The following is a 16,589-nucleotide window of genomic DNA, read 5'->3' on the forward strand; positions in this document are numbered from 1 at the left end:
GCCTATTTACTTATTAGCTGTTTTGCCTTGCTAAAACTCCTCTAACAAGCAGAAATGAGGGCAAAATCCTTAATTTTGTCTATTTCTTTTCTCTTTTTTGGATTTGAAAGCTTAATAGACTACCCTATATAGCCTCTGCATTTGGTTTTCTGAATTATCTGTCCTATCCATTTGGTTTTGAAACTTTGGATGAATTTTATTAACCCAAGAACCAACTTCACAAATAAGTACATTTTATGATATTTGGCTTACCTAACAAATGGATGGCTTAACTTTTTTTTTTTTTTCTAATATGACTGCATAGTATCATAGGAAATTAAAAAAAAATTTTTTTAAAGGATGGTCTTATTTTTTTAAGACCTTATATTAGGAACATTTCCCCTTAGCATTAAAATTATGTATAGTTTAAATACAACCTTTGGAACAAGGGTTTTTAACTTTTTGAGAGGGTCATTATCTCCTTTGGCAAACTAGTGAAACCTCTGAATCCTTTCTCAGAATGTTTTAAAAGCATAAAATAAAATGCACAGGATTACAAAGGAAACCAATTATACTGAAACTACTATTATTAATTCACAAATTGCAGAATAAGAGCCTCTGGATTAGAGGAATAATCTCATGTGACTGATTTGACCTATTTAAACCACAAATCCTTTCAATACATATTAATCAGTAATTAGAAATTATAAGTAGAAAGAAAAGAGTAATTTAAATACATTATAACCTAGCTTAATTCTGCTAGGCAATACTGGAAACAATGAAGACTTTCTGGACATAAAAGAAATCTGTTTCCTGCTTTGGAAGGTTTTCAAACTACTTTTATCATAGGTTAATTTAATTTATATTTAATTAAAATGATTTAATTTTAATTATAATAAATTATAAAATGTGAATATTAATGCAGACTTTTCCCTTCCATGAAATCACAGACCAGAATAATTCTCCCTGTGACCAGAAAGACATGAGCAAAAGTACAGAAATGGAAGAGAAGAAAATGAATAAGGGGGAACAGTGTAGTTTAACTGGAAGAGAAAATACATAAAGGAGAATGACATGAAATAATGCTGAACAAGAAAGTTACAGCCAGAATGTGGAAGCCTTGAAATAAGAGAATTGGGATTAATAACATGCTCCCACAAAGCCAGGCAAAGATAACACAAGGGTTCTAAAGAGAAAGAGTAACAACACTATTATAGAGAAGTGTTACCAAGATTATTCTGACAGTGGAGTGGAGTACAGCATGGAGGAGGAATAGACTGCAGGCAGATTAAAAAGTTATTACATACAATACAAGAAGACATGGTTAGAGTAGAAATGTCAAAGACAGGGCAAAGATATATATATATATATATATATATATATATATATATACTTTAGCAAAAACATAAAAATAGTACCAGACTAGATAATGATAAAGAAATCCAAAGAGAAACTATGTAAGTGACTTCATCCATTTCAGAGCAGTGGGGAAAGTGAGCCAGAAACCCCCAGGCAAAAGAAAAGGAAGCCAACCTATAAAACCACTATCACCCAGGTAGGCAAACAAGGTAGTAGGCTATCCAGCAACCAATGGCCATAGAGAAGATAGCAAGAGTGGAGAGTTGCTCCAAGAAACCCACAGCAGAGACTTAGAAATCAAATCTTTGCAGCAGTCAGTACACCAGGCTACCTCAGGCTAAAAGGTTCTCAGTTTTTAGCGTTCTGTCTCGAGATGCTATAAAGGATCCTGAAGATACAGTGCTCTGAATCTCAATGGTTTCATAAGAGCATGAGGATTTAACCCCAGCTGGTAGAAATCAGTGCAGAATCCCAGGAGATTGAGGCCAAGCAGGTCAATCACCCCACCTCAAAATACAACTATGGTGTGTAGCATGAAACCTCAATTTAGGAACTAGGTAGAGGAAGATGACTGATGGTACAAATCACTAGCACTATAACACATTCAGAGATACACAAAAATCCAATCTAGCAAGAAGGAGTAACTCTACAAACAACAGAGAAGACACCAGAATTAAAAAAAATTAAAAGAAAATGACAGAGGTTATTTTATGACAAGTATTATAGTCCTCTAGAAAGTGCTCTGGTTTTTGATTCAAGAGAACCTGGGTTCATATTCTGACCTTAACACTTGCAATCTTTTCAGTAGTATTTTATTTTTCCAAATACATGTAAAGATAGTTTTCAAAATTCATTTTTAAAATTTATTTATTTATTTTTATTATTGTAACTTTTTATTTACAAAACATATGCATGGGTAATTTTTCAACACTGACCTTTGCCTAACCTTTGGTTCCAAATTTTCCCCTCCTTCCCCCCCCACCCCTTCCTCTAGGTGGCAGATAGTCCAATACATGTTAAATATATTAAAATATATGTTAAATGCAATATATCTATACATATTTATACAGTTATCTTGCTGTACAAGAAAAATTGGATCTAGAAAAAAAGGAAAAAACCTGAGAAGGAAAACAAAAAATGCAAGCAAACAATAAAAAAAAAGAGTGAAAATGCTATGTTGTGGTCCACATTCATTTCCCATAGTCCTCTTTCTGGATGTAGATTACTATACAATTGGAACTGGTTTGAATCATTTCATTGTTGAAGAGAGCCACAACATTCATTTTTGTAAAGACTTAGTGTTTCAAATTTTTCTCCTTCCTTCCCTTCCTCCCCAAGATAGCAAGTAATCTCACATAGGTTAATATATGTGATTCTTTTAAACATATTTCCATATTTGTCATGTGATACAAGAAAATCAGACCAAAAGGGAAAAAAAAGTTGAAAGAAACAAAAAAATACTATAATACTGATTTATATTCAGTCTCCACAGTTCTCTCTCTGAATGCTGATGACATTTTCCATCCCAATCCACTGAAATTGCCTTAAATCACCTCACTGTTGAGAAGAGCTAAGTCTATCATAGTTGATAATCACATAATCTGGTTGTTATTGTGTACAAGTTTCTCTTGGTTCTGCTCAATTCATTCAGGATCAACTGATAAAGTCTTTCCAGGCTTTTCTGAAATCATCCTGCTCATTATTCTTATAGAACAATAATATTCCATTACATTCATATACCACAACTTATTCCCCAATTGATTGGGCACCAATTAATTTCCAGTTCCTTGCCACTACAAAAAGGATTGCTACAAATAGATTTGCACATGAGTCCTTTTCCCTTTTTTATGATCTCTCTGGGATATAGACCCAGAATATGCATGATCTGAACAAATAATTTTTAAGTCTTTGAGTCTCAGTTTCAGCACTTGTAAGATGAGGGTATTTTATGTCCTTTTCAGCTTTAAATCTATAAACCTAGAGGAATAGTTCTTATCACCAAGGGTTTGGCTACTAGGGGATAACTTGGAAAATTGGCTATAGCGCAGCTCAGGTTTTACTAAAAGCATGAAGAGGATGCACTTATAAATCTGAGGAACATAAATATGAAGAGTGCTCTCCATATCCTAGAATAACAGAACAACAAAAAGCACAAGAAATTTGGAATAAAGTTTTAATGATATTTTTATCTATTTTGTTAAATAAATTCCACAACTGGCAAGAAACTGGAAACTGAGTAGATGCCCATCAGTTGGAGAATGGTTGACTAAGTTATGATATGTGAATGTTATGGAATATTATTGTTCTATAAGAAATGATCAGGAGGATGATTTAGAGAGGCCTGGAGAGACTTACATGAACTGATGCTAAGTGAAATGAGCAGAACCAGGAGATTACTGTACACAGCAACATCAATATTATGTGATGATCAATTCTTATGAATGTGACTCTTTCCAACAATAAGATGATTAAGGCCAGTTCCAATCATTTTGGGATGAAGAGGGCCAAATATATCGAGAGAGAGGAATATGGGAACTGAATATGAATCACAACATAACATTCTCACTCTTTGTTGTTCACTTGCATTTTGTTTTCTCAGTCATTTATTTCTTTTTTTTGATCTAATTTTTTTTTTGTGCAGCAAGAGAATTGTATATTTAACATATATTTTAACATCTTTAATATATATTGGATAGCAAAGGGGTAGGAGGAGGAGAAAATGCAAAACACAAGGCTATACAAGGGTCAATGTTGTCAAATTATCCATGCACATGTTTTGAAAATAAAAAGCTTTATTTAAAAAAGAAAAGAAAAATGACCTCCCCAAGATTACAGACCAATATACATCAGAGAGCTGAAATCAAGTATTGCTAGCTCTGAGGCCAATGCTTTATACTTTCTTTCCATGTAATAAATCTTCAATAAATCATTGTTGAATTGAATAAAAAAATAAAAAAAATTCCATAATTATGGTTGTTTAAAGAAATTAACACTAATTTTTTAAAATCTTGAATTTCCCAAAACACTATTTCTTCCCATACTTCCCTTACTCCCAATATTGCTTATACATATGAAGTCATGAAAAACACATTTACATATTAGCCATGTTGCAAAAGAAAACATAAACAAGAAAAGAAAAAGAAAATGGTAAAAACATGTTTCAATTTGCACTCAAGAGTTCATCAGTTCTGTCTGTGGAGATGGATAGCTTTTTTCAATATGGGTTCTTTGAAAGTGTCTCAAATCATTGCCTAATCCAAGTAGCTCAAATCTTTCTCAGTTGATCATCATTATACAATTGTTACAGTGTACTAGGTCCCAGATTAAGCCCCATTTGATTCTGATTAATTGATTGATTGAGATTGAATGTAAATAGCAATCATTTGGCTTAGGTCAGAAAACTTCAAAGTTTTCCCTTCCCAAGAGGAGATTTTTACCCCGAATAGCTACCTAGCCTTAATCACTGAATGGCTGTGGCCTTAAACTGAAACTTTTTTTTCCCTCCTGAGACAATTGGGGTTAAGTGACTTGCCCAGGGTCACACAGCCAGGAAGTGTTAAGTATCTGAGGTCACATTTGAACTCAGGTCCTCCTGACTTCAGGACTGGTGCTCTATTACTACACCAACTAGCTGTCCCTAATCTGAGATTAGTTGAAGAACTTAATTTAGAAAGGTCAAGGTTTCCCACTGCATGTGGGGTCATCTCCAGTTATCTTTATCTATACCTGGCCACTGGATCCAGATGGCTTTGGAAGGGAAAGTGAAGCAGGTGATCTTGCACAACCCTCCCTCACTTAAATACAATTCACTTTCATGTTATGAAGGATAAACTACAATAAGCAAAGACTCAAAGGAAAGAAAAAAATGGCTTTTCTGCAAGGATTATCCTGAAATATCCTGAAAAAAATATCCTGAATATAAATGTGAAGAGTGCTCTCCTAAATAGCCTGAAAAAATTAAGCATGAGATTAAATAATTTTTTTTAAAAGCTTTAGAGGAAAGAAATGGAAGATTGGTTTAGGACAGAGTGATACTTTTCAGTCATGGATTGGACTCCTTGACAATTAGAATAAACAAATTAAAATTATTGAATAATTGCACTCTTTTCACACACCAGCAAGGTTATGCTTAAGATTCTATAAGCTAGACTTGGGCAATATATGACTAGAGAATTACCAGAAGAATAAGTTGGTTTTCAAAGAGACAGAGGAACTAGAGACCAAATTACCAATATTTGCTGGAGTATATAGAGAAAGCAAAGGAGTTCAGAAAAGTATCTATTAATGTTTTGTTGACTACAAATAAGGAGAGACAGAGAGATAGAGACACACAGAGATAAAGAAAAGGAAAAGAAAGGGGAAGGGAAGGAGAAAGAGGAAGAGGAAGGGGAAGGGGAAGGCAAGGCAAGAAAAGGAAAGAAAACAATTTTTAAAGCTCAGAGGAATACAGAAAGAAATTCAGAAAAACATGGAACAGAAATTCATATACAATTCTCTTTTTGTGCTCTAATAAGATGTCTCAGAAAGTTCATCAGATTCTAATCCTATGTAATCCTGTAGGGATATGTAGAGCTAGAATGGTTCCAAGAAGTCATCGAATCTAATCTTCTCATTTTAAAGATGAAGAAACTCAGGCTCTGAGAAGTTCAATTACTTGCCCAAGATCAAACAAGGAATAAATGGTAGAGCATGAATTCAAAACCAAGTCATCCCAACTGCAGCAGCCCTTTCACTGCAGCACACCACTCTTTAAGGAGGATTATTATTAACCTTGGTGGAATCAGAAACCAGATAACAAGGGGTTGAGCAGTAACTCTGGGAGAACAAGGACTCTCCCTTCTCAAGGACTGCTCTTCTCCAATAAAGAAGCCACAAAGAAGGAGCAACAATCTTTTAAGAATCAGAGCTGCCCCAAAGTGGAATGGGATGTCTTAGAAGGTACAGAGTTTCCTTCTCTTTGGAGATCTTTCCAATATGGAGCACGGATACCACTCTGGATACAAAAAGCTTGTCAAGGGGGTACAGCATATATTTGGTAAAAACACAACAAAACAAAACTTTTATCACTCTAATTAAACAGGTTTTTGTTTTTTTTTTAATGTGAATATGCCCGATAAACAATAGATTTCTTTTTCTACTTCCACACAGCCGGTCTGGTCCCTTGGGGATAACTGCAATCTGAGGTGATACTCAATGACTGGTGGAGATCTTGCCTGCAATCATCACATTTTATAAGGCCAAGCTAAGCGGCTCTCTACCATCTACTCACACCGTCAGACTGTTTCCACCACATCAGTTGCCTGATCATATTAAGTTCATCTTCCTTCTGGCCCTTAGCTATTTTCTAATTCCCCTTCATGTTTTGTCTTCCCCTTTTGGGATGGAAATTCCTTGAAAAGTGGGAACCCTGTTGTTTCTTTTTTCTTTCTTTCTTTCTTTCTTTTTTTTTTTTTTTTTTTGCATTCCTAGTACTTAATGTAGCACCTGGCACACAGTAAGGCAAATGTTTGCTCTACTAATCTATCCACTAATCTTTCATATTGAATAAGTGGGTAAAGGAAGGTCTCCTGAAAATGAAGGGATACAAGGATCGAAAAATGTTGGGAGCTCCCATAGAGGCTGAAAAACACTTGTTAGAGATGTTGTTGTAGAAGGAGTTCTAGTTCAGAACCTTTGGATTATATGATTTCTGAGGTCCCAGCCAATGTTCATTCAAGAAATTTCTATTTATTTTGTATAAACTTTTATATGTAAATGTAAGCTTCTTGAAGGTAAAGAATTTTATCTTTGCCACCTCAGACTTGCTGACGGACCAAGAGTGAAAACAGAAAAGATGGAGCTTAAAGGGAAGTAGTAGTTTTGAAGCATTAGCTATATATATATATATATCCCTTTAGTGTGTGGGAGAAGGTTAATTAGAGTGGAATAAAAAGCAGTCAGAAATGATCTATGATCTTGGAGTTGGGGGGAGGGGAAGGTAGGCCTCCTTCCTAATTTCCTTTGTGCTGTTAAGGGTACTGTCAACCTTTCTGTCAGGTTATCCTCACTGTCTCTTTCTAATAGGTTGTCTATTATACTTCCAAAGCAGTCTCTCCATTTACAATGCCATTCCACCGTCCTAGGTCAAAATTTCGTTGCCCCTTGTCTGGCCTATTCCAATGCCCTCCTAGCTGGTCTACCTGTTTTAAGTCTTTCCCCTCTCCAATCCCATCCCATCCCCTGTACAACTGTTTCTAAAAAAGATTCTCAAAGTGTAAGTCCTTTGATCCTGTCACTCCCTTAGTCAGGGTCTCTAGGATTAATGTTTGGGGCACTATATCACTTAAATTCTTGGACTTAAACATATACGCCTCTTCTTCATGCAGTCTAGCCAACCAGCCTTCTGGCTTCTCTCAGTCACCACATTCAATCTCCTTGTGCCTTGTCACAGACTGTCCTGTCCCTTCAAAACCTCAGGTGCCCTCCCCTCTAATCTCCATTTCTTAGAATCCCTACTTTCCTTTGAAAATATCTTTTCTGACCATCTCCAGCAAAACTATATGGTGTATAACTCCTTCAATGTGTACCTGTATATCCTACTAAAGAATTAAAGTTCTTTGGGGACAAGACTGTTTAGTCTTTGTCTAGCATATAGTGAGCCTGTAGGATTAATAAATTTTTGACTGACTGACTACTCTCTCTTTCTTTAATTATAGCTTTTTATTTTCAAAATATATACATGGATAATTTTCAACATTTACCCCTACCAAACACTGTGTTGTAATTTTTTTCCCCTCACCTCTTTCCTCTGCCCTAGTCAGCAAGTGATCCAATATATGTTAAACATGTGCAACTCCTCTATACATATTTCCACACATATCATGCTGCAAAGAAAAATCAGATCTAAAAGGGAAAAAAAATGAGAAAGAAAACAAAATGCAAGCAAACAACAACAAAAAGAGTGAAAATACTATTTTGTAGTCCACATTCAGTTCCCTCTGTCCTCTCTCTGGGTGCAGATGGCTTTTTTCATCATAAGACCATTGGGTCTCTGATCACTCTCTTCATCTGTAAAATGGTAGGGTCAGCCTCAGAAGTCCCTTTCCAGCTCTAACTCTGTGTCCCAGTGATTGATCTAGTGAAGCTTTTTTTGTTTTGTTGAATTCATTTGTCACTTAAAACTTCTCTATCCCCTTTAGTGTTTTTTCTCCTGATATACACTATCCATTGGCCCTACAGTGACAACCTGAGATCATCTAGTCCAGTATCATTATACAAGTGAGGAAACAGGCTCAGGCAGTTAAAATGATTTGCAAGAATTCAAGTTTTCTGGCTCTCCCACCCAGTCTTTTTTGCTTGTATATCATACTATATTCCCTAATCTACTTGTGGTACCCTCTTAATTCAGTCTTGGCTTTGTGTAGTGCAATTCTAAAAAATATAAGTGAGATTAAAATAAAGCAAATTGAACTGTGCTAACTACTTTTAAGGTTATAAAGATCAAACCTTTAACTGTCATATGCATGACACCTATTTATTAATTGTCTTCAGATTTCGATTTTGCTAAACCATTTTGATCTCTGGTCACTGAGAAGCTTCAAACATCTGGCACAAATGAATATGGAGATTAATATCAGTAGATTGTTGGTTTTTAATTGGAAGTTACTACCAGACAGCTATTTTTGTTCATCAACCAAGATTCAGGCATACAGGACACAAGACACTGAAACCTGAGCACAGTCCAGTAGAAAAGGCCTTAGCTCTGGAATGAAGACTATTTGAATTCAAATCCTGCCCCCAGTGATTATTACTGTGGCGATCTTGGACAAGTCTCTTCATCTCAATGAATCTCAATTTTTTCATCTGTAAAATAACAGCAGGAACCCTCCCTTCATCTTCTGCCAAACGAGTTCCTAGTTGGCTTCTAAGAGAGATGGGTGAAGGGTGAGGGTAGATGGGGAAAGCAAGGGGCAAACAGTGTTCTTCCCCTAGAAACCAAACTGACCAGGGTGTGCTTCTCCCCTGGTCTTCCACCTCTGCTCCCATCCTGCTTCATTGGCTCAGGGCCCATCCAACCTGCCTGCCTATTCACATGGTTTGAGGGAGATGGAAATTACCAACTATTCTTTGCTGTGAGCCTTACTACACTTCTTGCATCTGTGGCCTTGCCCTAACAATCTGGAGTTCTATCTTCTGACCTCCCGACATAACTAGAATCCCTGGGTCTTCTCCAGGGCCCTTTACATCTGCCCTGCACCTGAACTTCCTACATCATCTCCCTTAATTAGAGTAGGAAATCCCATTGAGCTCATCAGTCTGTCTAGCCTTTCCTACATGTCTCCCCAGGGCTTAGCAGAGTGCCTGGCTCGGTTAACACTTAAAATTTTTTCACCTATCCTTTCAGTCTTCTAGATCCCTTCCAGTTCTAGATATATGATTCTGTGATCTTCTTGACCAAAACACAAAACCTAAGGTCCACAAGTGAGAGATGCAAGAAAAAATTATCACACCAATGATTCTTTATTTATTTTTCCATCTGCTTTTTGGATCGGGTTCTTGGTATTTTCCCTAATTTAATATGCAACTTGATTTTTTTTTCGCATTTATTTTGTAAATAAGACTTTACTACAACAAATGAGTAGAAGCAGGGTCAGAGATCCCTTTGTTTTCCTATAAACTTTAAGTATGAAAGGGGTAGAATAAGCAACCGACTCCCGTACATCAGAGAAGTAAGTAAAATAGTAATTTGTGCTCGCTAAAACAAAATTAGGGCGCTACGTCTAAATGTATAAGGATAAAAAAAACAAAAAGAGCCGCCGCATGCCGCTTGTCAGCAGACAGGTATTTATTAAACGCTAACTCTCCGCCAGGCACTGGGCCAAGCGCAGCCCTTCTAGGTGCTCGCGTTCTAACTGGGGGGGGGGGGGGGGGGGGGGGGGGGGGGGGGGGGGGGGGGGGGGGGGGGGGGGGGGGGGGGGGGGGGGGGGGGGGGGGGGGGGGGGGGGGGGGGGGGGGGGGGGGGGGGGGGGGGGGAGGGGGGATTAAGCACCGAAGACACAAAGGAGGGCGACAGCGGCTCCTGCCCCCACACCTTCCAGCGCAACAGGGAAATGTGTAGGACAAACGCGGGGTAAATAAAAGCGGTAACACGGCGGGACCCGAGGGGGGAGAGGTTCAGGCGCCGCCGAGGAGGGCACGGCCGGGGCGCGAGCACGGAGTCGGGCGCGGGGCGGCTGAGAAGCCCGGGGGCAGGCAGGACGTGAGGACTGGCCGGCCAGGCCAGCGCCAGGGTCGGGCTCTGGGGCGGGTAGCGCCCTCCGCTCCGGCCTGGAGCTCCCTACCTCCTCCTCATTGGATTCCTCCTCCGCGGTCTCGCCGGCGCGCTCCTGCTCATAGAAGTCGAAGCCTGGCGACCCGGAGCGCGGATTTAGCGGGGCTCGGTAACGGAACGAGGCGAGCGCTGCCGCTCGACCGGAAGCGTCCATGGCTCGGGGCAGTTGCCACTTGACCGCTTTAAGTTTGAGCGGAGGGAACTTAGGACCAGCAGGGGGCGACTTCCTGCCGAGGGCGTGGTTGTTACCGGGCGCCGTAGCCTAGGACGCTGCGCGTTGCGCTACGGGTGCTCTCTAGGGACCAAAGCCCCCGGCCCGAAACGCAGAAAAGGGACCCGAAGTTCCCGAGGGACCCCTGCGAGCTCTTTGCTCATTGGAGTTCACCTCTTCCCCTCCCTACCCCGCCTTTTTTTTTCTTTCTTTTTTTTTTTTGGTAACAGTTGGCCCGGGGGGAATTCTTCTTCCCTCCCATCTCTTCGAATTTCAGTGTAATTGCTGAATGATTGATGACATCACATCACGTGCGTCCAGCCCTTTAGAAAGGCATAGCGCATTCCTCAAACTGGTTTTCTTTAGAGGGAAGGGAAACCATGCGCGCTCTCGACTTAGAGGCTGCGCGCTCCCGTGGAAAGATTGTGTCATCCTCAATTAACATGGTTGCTGGGAAGGCCGGGGAAAGAAAGGGTATATTGTTCGTGCGGACTGACCAGCGGGCGCGAAGGAAAGGACCAACCAGGAGGAGCAGTGTTTTTGTCCCGCCTTTTTTAGTCTTGGAAAGGCCAATAGGAGCCCCTAGTTCCGTGCTTTGTCTGCTGGCTCTGCCTGGCAGACCCCAGCGCCCAGGCAGTGAACGAGGACCCGGATGTTGGGTGCCGCGTGATTCCTTAAAGCCCTTCCAGGCCCTCCCCTATGCACCTTTTCCTCAGTCACTTTTGGACGCTACCTGCCCCATCCCTAGCAGCATGATTTTCCCGGATTTTCCGTAGGCTCATATGAGGCCCTCCATCCCGCCCTGATTAAATCCGCTTGGCTCTTCTGTAGTGTTACAGATTGCTGAGGTTTGCGGTCAGGTTATAGATCTGTATTCAGGTTTCTCCTCCGACACCCAGCTCTGTGACCCTTTAAGTGACACATCACTTACTCCATTTTTGTCTGGTTACCAACCCATTGCCTACGTTTATTAAATGCTTCTTGAGCCTTAAAATGCTGTTACTACTGTGCAAGAGCAGAGTGAAACTGGAAAAAGAGCTGCGGCCTTTCTTGCAAGCAGAGCCAGAGCCAGAGCTGATCTGGAACCTTTGGCCATGCTTGAAGTCCAGGAGTGGTCAGCTCAGTCAATAAACATCTATTGGTGCAAGTATGCTTCTCAACTATTTTCTAGGATAACACATTTCACCAAAACAAGGCAATGGGTTGATAACCAGATAGGAAGATATGAGTGGCAAACACTGGATCCTAACCGTGAAAAATTATTTTACATTCTTATGAGACTGTGCAGGAGTAACTCTAGGGACAAGAGGCCATTGTGTAAATATCTGAAAAAGGAAACTTTGTAACACCTAATTTTTTTTTAAAGGAAAAGTCTTAATATTAACTGTAACTAGTTAAATTTACTTTGTAACTATTAAAATTACCTCAACACAGAAAATGTAAATTTTTTGTTTAATGTGCCCGTTAGAATTCTTTGTCCATTCTCATTTTTCCTCCTAGATGGTCAGTGTGTACCAATCCGCTTGTTCTTTTGTTACCTTTGTCAGGTTTTAAGATTAATAGAAAAAAACTTTAAAAACAAATAATCTATGTAGTTCAGGGATTCTTTGTCCTTTTGAAGTTTCAAAGAAGTCAGATTCCAGTCTGTGTGGGCCAATTGTTTACTCCCTAAACCTGCCAACTTTTTTTGAAGTGCAACAGTATAGAATCTGTGGTTACTAGGTCTGCAGATGTTTGCAACCAATTAAATTGTAAAAATCTTTTTTATATTAACCTAAATTTCCACACGGCTTTGATAACCATATTCAAGTGATTTTTAGTGCCTTTCTCCGGCCATCTTATTCTCTTGAGTTTTGGAAAGGCAGTCAACTAGAGATCAGAATATCCTTTCTTGGGTCACTATTCCCCATGGTTACATATGTAACCTTGTTCATTAGGACACAAGCTCTTAAAAGGATGAGATTTTGTACTTGTATACATTTAAACATTTTTTAAACAAAAATTTGTTTAAATTCTGTTGTATTCATTTAAACAAAGTACAGATTGTCTCTCATTCATGCCAGGATTCACTGAGCAGTTTGGCAGTTGTTTCAGTAGAAGACAATCTAAGTAAGAGGTTTGGGTTTTTTGACACTTAATGTTATCAGGTAAGTTGAAGTACTGTGGAATTACATTTAAAAAGAAAATGGAGGTATTTAAAAATTGAAATATTGTGAAATTCATCAATGACATTCTTGATATTTTTTGTCCCTATGTGCTACCTGGTGAGATCAGAGATCTAGCTTCTCTCATCCTGAATTATAAAGTTACTCCTTTAAATAGTTTCATTTATGTTAAAATATACTTGTAGCTTGAAGTAAAAAAATTAAATTTTTAATGTTTCCGGTCCTGTTTCTGCAATATGCTCCTTTGCACAAACACTATAATGGTTTACAATTGCATAAACACTACAATGATTTACCTAGATTTAAATAAACTGAAATGCAAATTGAATCCTGTAGGATTTAACCAATTTGACTAGATGTTGAAAACCTTAATAGAAGATGATAACTTATTGGAAAAGCTAACCATTTTGTTCTCCTAAACATCTAAATGAATAAACAAAATAATGATTTAAACTAGAGAAATCTTTAAAATGCTGTATCAGAAATTACAGTATTATTTGTTTTGCACATTCTTACTTAGAATTTTACTTGTCTTACAGCTATTCTAAAATTCCTACATACAGAATACATTCCAGAAAGTATTTGTTGGCTCCACTTTGAAAACAGCAGCATGGCATGCTTGGAATGATAGTAGATGCTTATGGATTTTCTAAGCTTTGCATGCTAGGTGTAAAGCACCTGTCGTTTGGAAATCAGTACTAAATAATTCTTGAGTATCAAAACAAATCAAAAGTAGAAAATTTGAGCCAACAGGAAAATAGTACTTAATTGGGATAATTGAATCAATAATATGAATATAGGTTATGCATGTACTTTATCCAAGACACATAAGCAATTTTCTCTCCTATCTTTGTGGCCACCCTTTCCCACTGAGTTTTTAGAAACTCCTTTTTGAGGAAGGAACCAGTTCATTCACTGTCTTTTACCAAAACAGTCTCTTAAAGTTCCCAAGTCAACTTTTCTGCTGCTGTCTTGGTCTTCTCCCATTAGAAATATAAGTGTCTTGAGAATAAGGATCCCCCACCCCCACCCCCACCCCATCCCTCATCTGCCCCTGACCTGGAGAACAAAAAGAGCAAATAACCTGTCCACCTATGTATAGCCATCTTTGGTAATTCTTTAAACTTGTATAATTTTTCTTTAAATTTTGGAGTAAAAATATCCATGTGGGACTCCGAGGGAAAAAAAAAGTGAAATTCAACTCCACACTCAAATGGGTACAGCCATTTTTATTTTTCATAGAACTTTTGAAAGTATTTCAGGAATAACAACAAAATCTGCTTTCTTGAAACCAAATATTTACTTATTTTTATTAGATTATATTGACAGTTTTCAGATGAATGACAAGTGGAAACAAGACAAAGTCTTCCAAACTGCTAATTGTTCCACAGGGTATTAATATTCTTCCACCACAGCTGTATAATATATGTCTGTACCAGAACAGATGTAGTATATCAACAAGATTACCGAGTATTCACCTGAAGAGGAAAAGTGAAATCAAGAATTTAAAACTTTAAAATCAATGGAGTTAGAAAGAATTTTAAAATATCTGGCCAAATCGTGTCATTTTACAATTAAGGAAAATGAGGATTAGAGATTATGTCAATTGCCCAATGTCAACTATTTAAGTAGCATAAATGGAACTAGAATCTGGATTATCTTCATTCCTATTTCTCTTTTCTCCCCTGTACCACACTATGTTGCACCTTCCAAATTAGTGTGACATATTCAGTCTAGGAGTCAGATTTCTTCCCCCTGAAAACTCCCAGCCTAGCAAAGTATTCTGCTATTCTTTCCTAATTGGATTTCTGTAATCCTTGCAATTATGCTTCATTTCTTCAGCTCCAAAGGTTTAATATCCTGCTATAGAAGAAAGAATACTAGTTTTATAAATAGAAACTGTGCTCTGAAACTTTGTGTGTGATTGGAGGCAGGTTACATCAAGCCTCAGAATCACAAAATGTTAAGAGTTGGAAGGAACTCATTGGGTATTTAATCCAACCCAGATATAGTCAGTTTTTTACTATACACTTATTTGAAAACCTGAATTTATTCCAAGACAGATTCATTAGGGAACATTCTGAGCATTAATAAAATTAGCTTAGGATGAGAATGGAGAAAATGACACTGCTTCACAATAACTCACATGCTTTAACCCTTTGGACACTCATTTCCAACAGCAAGTTTCAGTTTTCGTTCAAAGTAAAGTGTGACATTTATTGTGCATCTTGTGGTGCAGTAGTTGGAGGTGGAAGAGGGGTGGTTTGAGGCCCAAATTCTTTCCCACTTTCTATAACCTCTGATTTCTCAGGCAACTTGCCTAAGATTTTGACAGCCTGGCTCACGAAACCTGGGGGTACAGGCCTCATGAGCAGCAGCTAGGGTCTGGATCCTGCCACTATATATATTTATGTTTTTTAACCAAATCATTTAACATGTATAAAACCATGGTACCATTTGTATTAGGTTCCTACTTAATTATTATAAAAGAAGTTCGTGAAGAAATTTTTGTGTTTTGACATTAACCCCATTTCTCTCACCAGTCCTGTGCTTTTTATTGCTCATAGCAATGTACCATACACTACATGAAACTATACATAGCACAGTGCTTTGGGGAATTGAATATTGAATTATAACAACCTGACTATGCTCTGAAAGGCACTTGCCTTTACTAGATAGTTGACAAATGATCATCCAGCCAATAAAGGCTTCCAAAAAGAAGGAAGCAACTACCTCCAGAACCTATTCACATGGATAATTCTGAGTGTTAGTATCTCTGACACAAAGCCTAAATGTACTACTGCCACTTCTACCCATTATTTCTGGTTTTTCTCTTTGGGGGGAAAAAGAGATAATACTTGTACAATACCTAGGTCACAACTTTAACAGAAGAGTATCATAAATAGTACTTCAATGATGCTATTATGTTTATTTTTATTTCTTAAGCATGACTTTTAGATCTTTTACTGCCTTCACTGTCCTGCAACTTGTAACTTTCCTTTGATTTAGCTCCCATCTAATCCCAATCTATCTCCAGGGAAGACAGACAGTTATGTGTATAGTTTGAGCTCAAGAAGCTCTTCCTGAAGAGGGAGAAGCTAGATGCTCTGAGGAAGATGTTATTTATCTTTCAAAGAAAGATACACACAAAGTAAAGCCACAGAAGTTATTAGATGAAAAACACAACAAAAAAACCCCAGCAAACCCCACAAGTTCCTTTTTTCTATGTAGAAAAGAGAGAAAGAGAAAATAGGACAAGGGGAAAATGTTGATTCCCTACTGGGGGTACTAATAAGAACAGAAAGATCTCAGAAGACAATAAGGAACCTGCCCAATTAAAAAGTTAAGTAACTATTGAATTCTGGTGATCACATAAGCACAAATGCCCAATTCTAGAAGGAATCTAAACTATATGTTTATCTCTCAATTATACACAAACCACACAGTCTTCATCTTTAACTCAGTAATCCCATTTCCCTTCTACTTAACCAAATAATATTGCTCTTAAGATCATTATTCAAGGTCTAGTGCCTTTTTAAAATTCTTCAACAAAAATCAACTTTTC

General features: G+C 38.2%; 2 protein-coding genes across 4 annotated transcripts in view; both read right to left on the reverse strand.

The window, feature by feature from the left end:
• FAM161A (FAM161 centrosomal protein A) overlaps nt 1-10,884 on the reverse strand; it is a 28,779-nt gene extending 17,895 nt beyond the window's left edge. Inside the window, exon 1 of one of the 3 annotated variants that reach the window (XM_031950533.1) lies at nt 10,659-10,884. In XM_031950533.1, coding sequence (XP_031806393.1) covers nt 10,659-10,802 — 144 coding nt within the window. In that variant the 5' untranslated portion in view covers nt 10,803-10,884. Of the gene's footprint in view, nt 1-8,116; nt 8,199-10,658 lie in introns of those variants that run through there. The other 2 variants (XM_031950534.1, XM_031950535.1) reach the window with 2 other exon arrangements.
• A 3,344-nt stretch (nt 10,885-14,228) lies between these two features.
• CCT4 (chaperonin containing TCP1 subunit 4) overlaps nt 14,229-16,589 on the reverse strand; it is a 28,665-nt gene continuing 26,304 nt past the window's right edge. Inside the window, exon 14 of the mRNA XM_003758249.3 lies at nt 14,229-14,502. Coding sequence (XP_003758297.1) covers nt 14,488-14,502 — 15 coding nt within the window. The 3' untranslated portion in view covers nt 14,229-14,487. The remainder of the gene's footprint in view (nt 14,503-16,589) is intronic.

Source organism: Sarcophilus harrisii, chromosome 2 (genome assembly GCF_902635505.1).
Source record: "Sarcophilus harrisii chromosome 2, mSarHar1.11, whole genome shotgun sequence".
NCBI classification, from domain to species: Eukaryota; Metazoa; Chordata; class Mammalia; order Dasyuromorphia; family Dasyuridae; genus Sarcophilus; species Sarcophilus harrisii.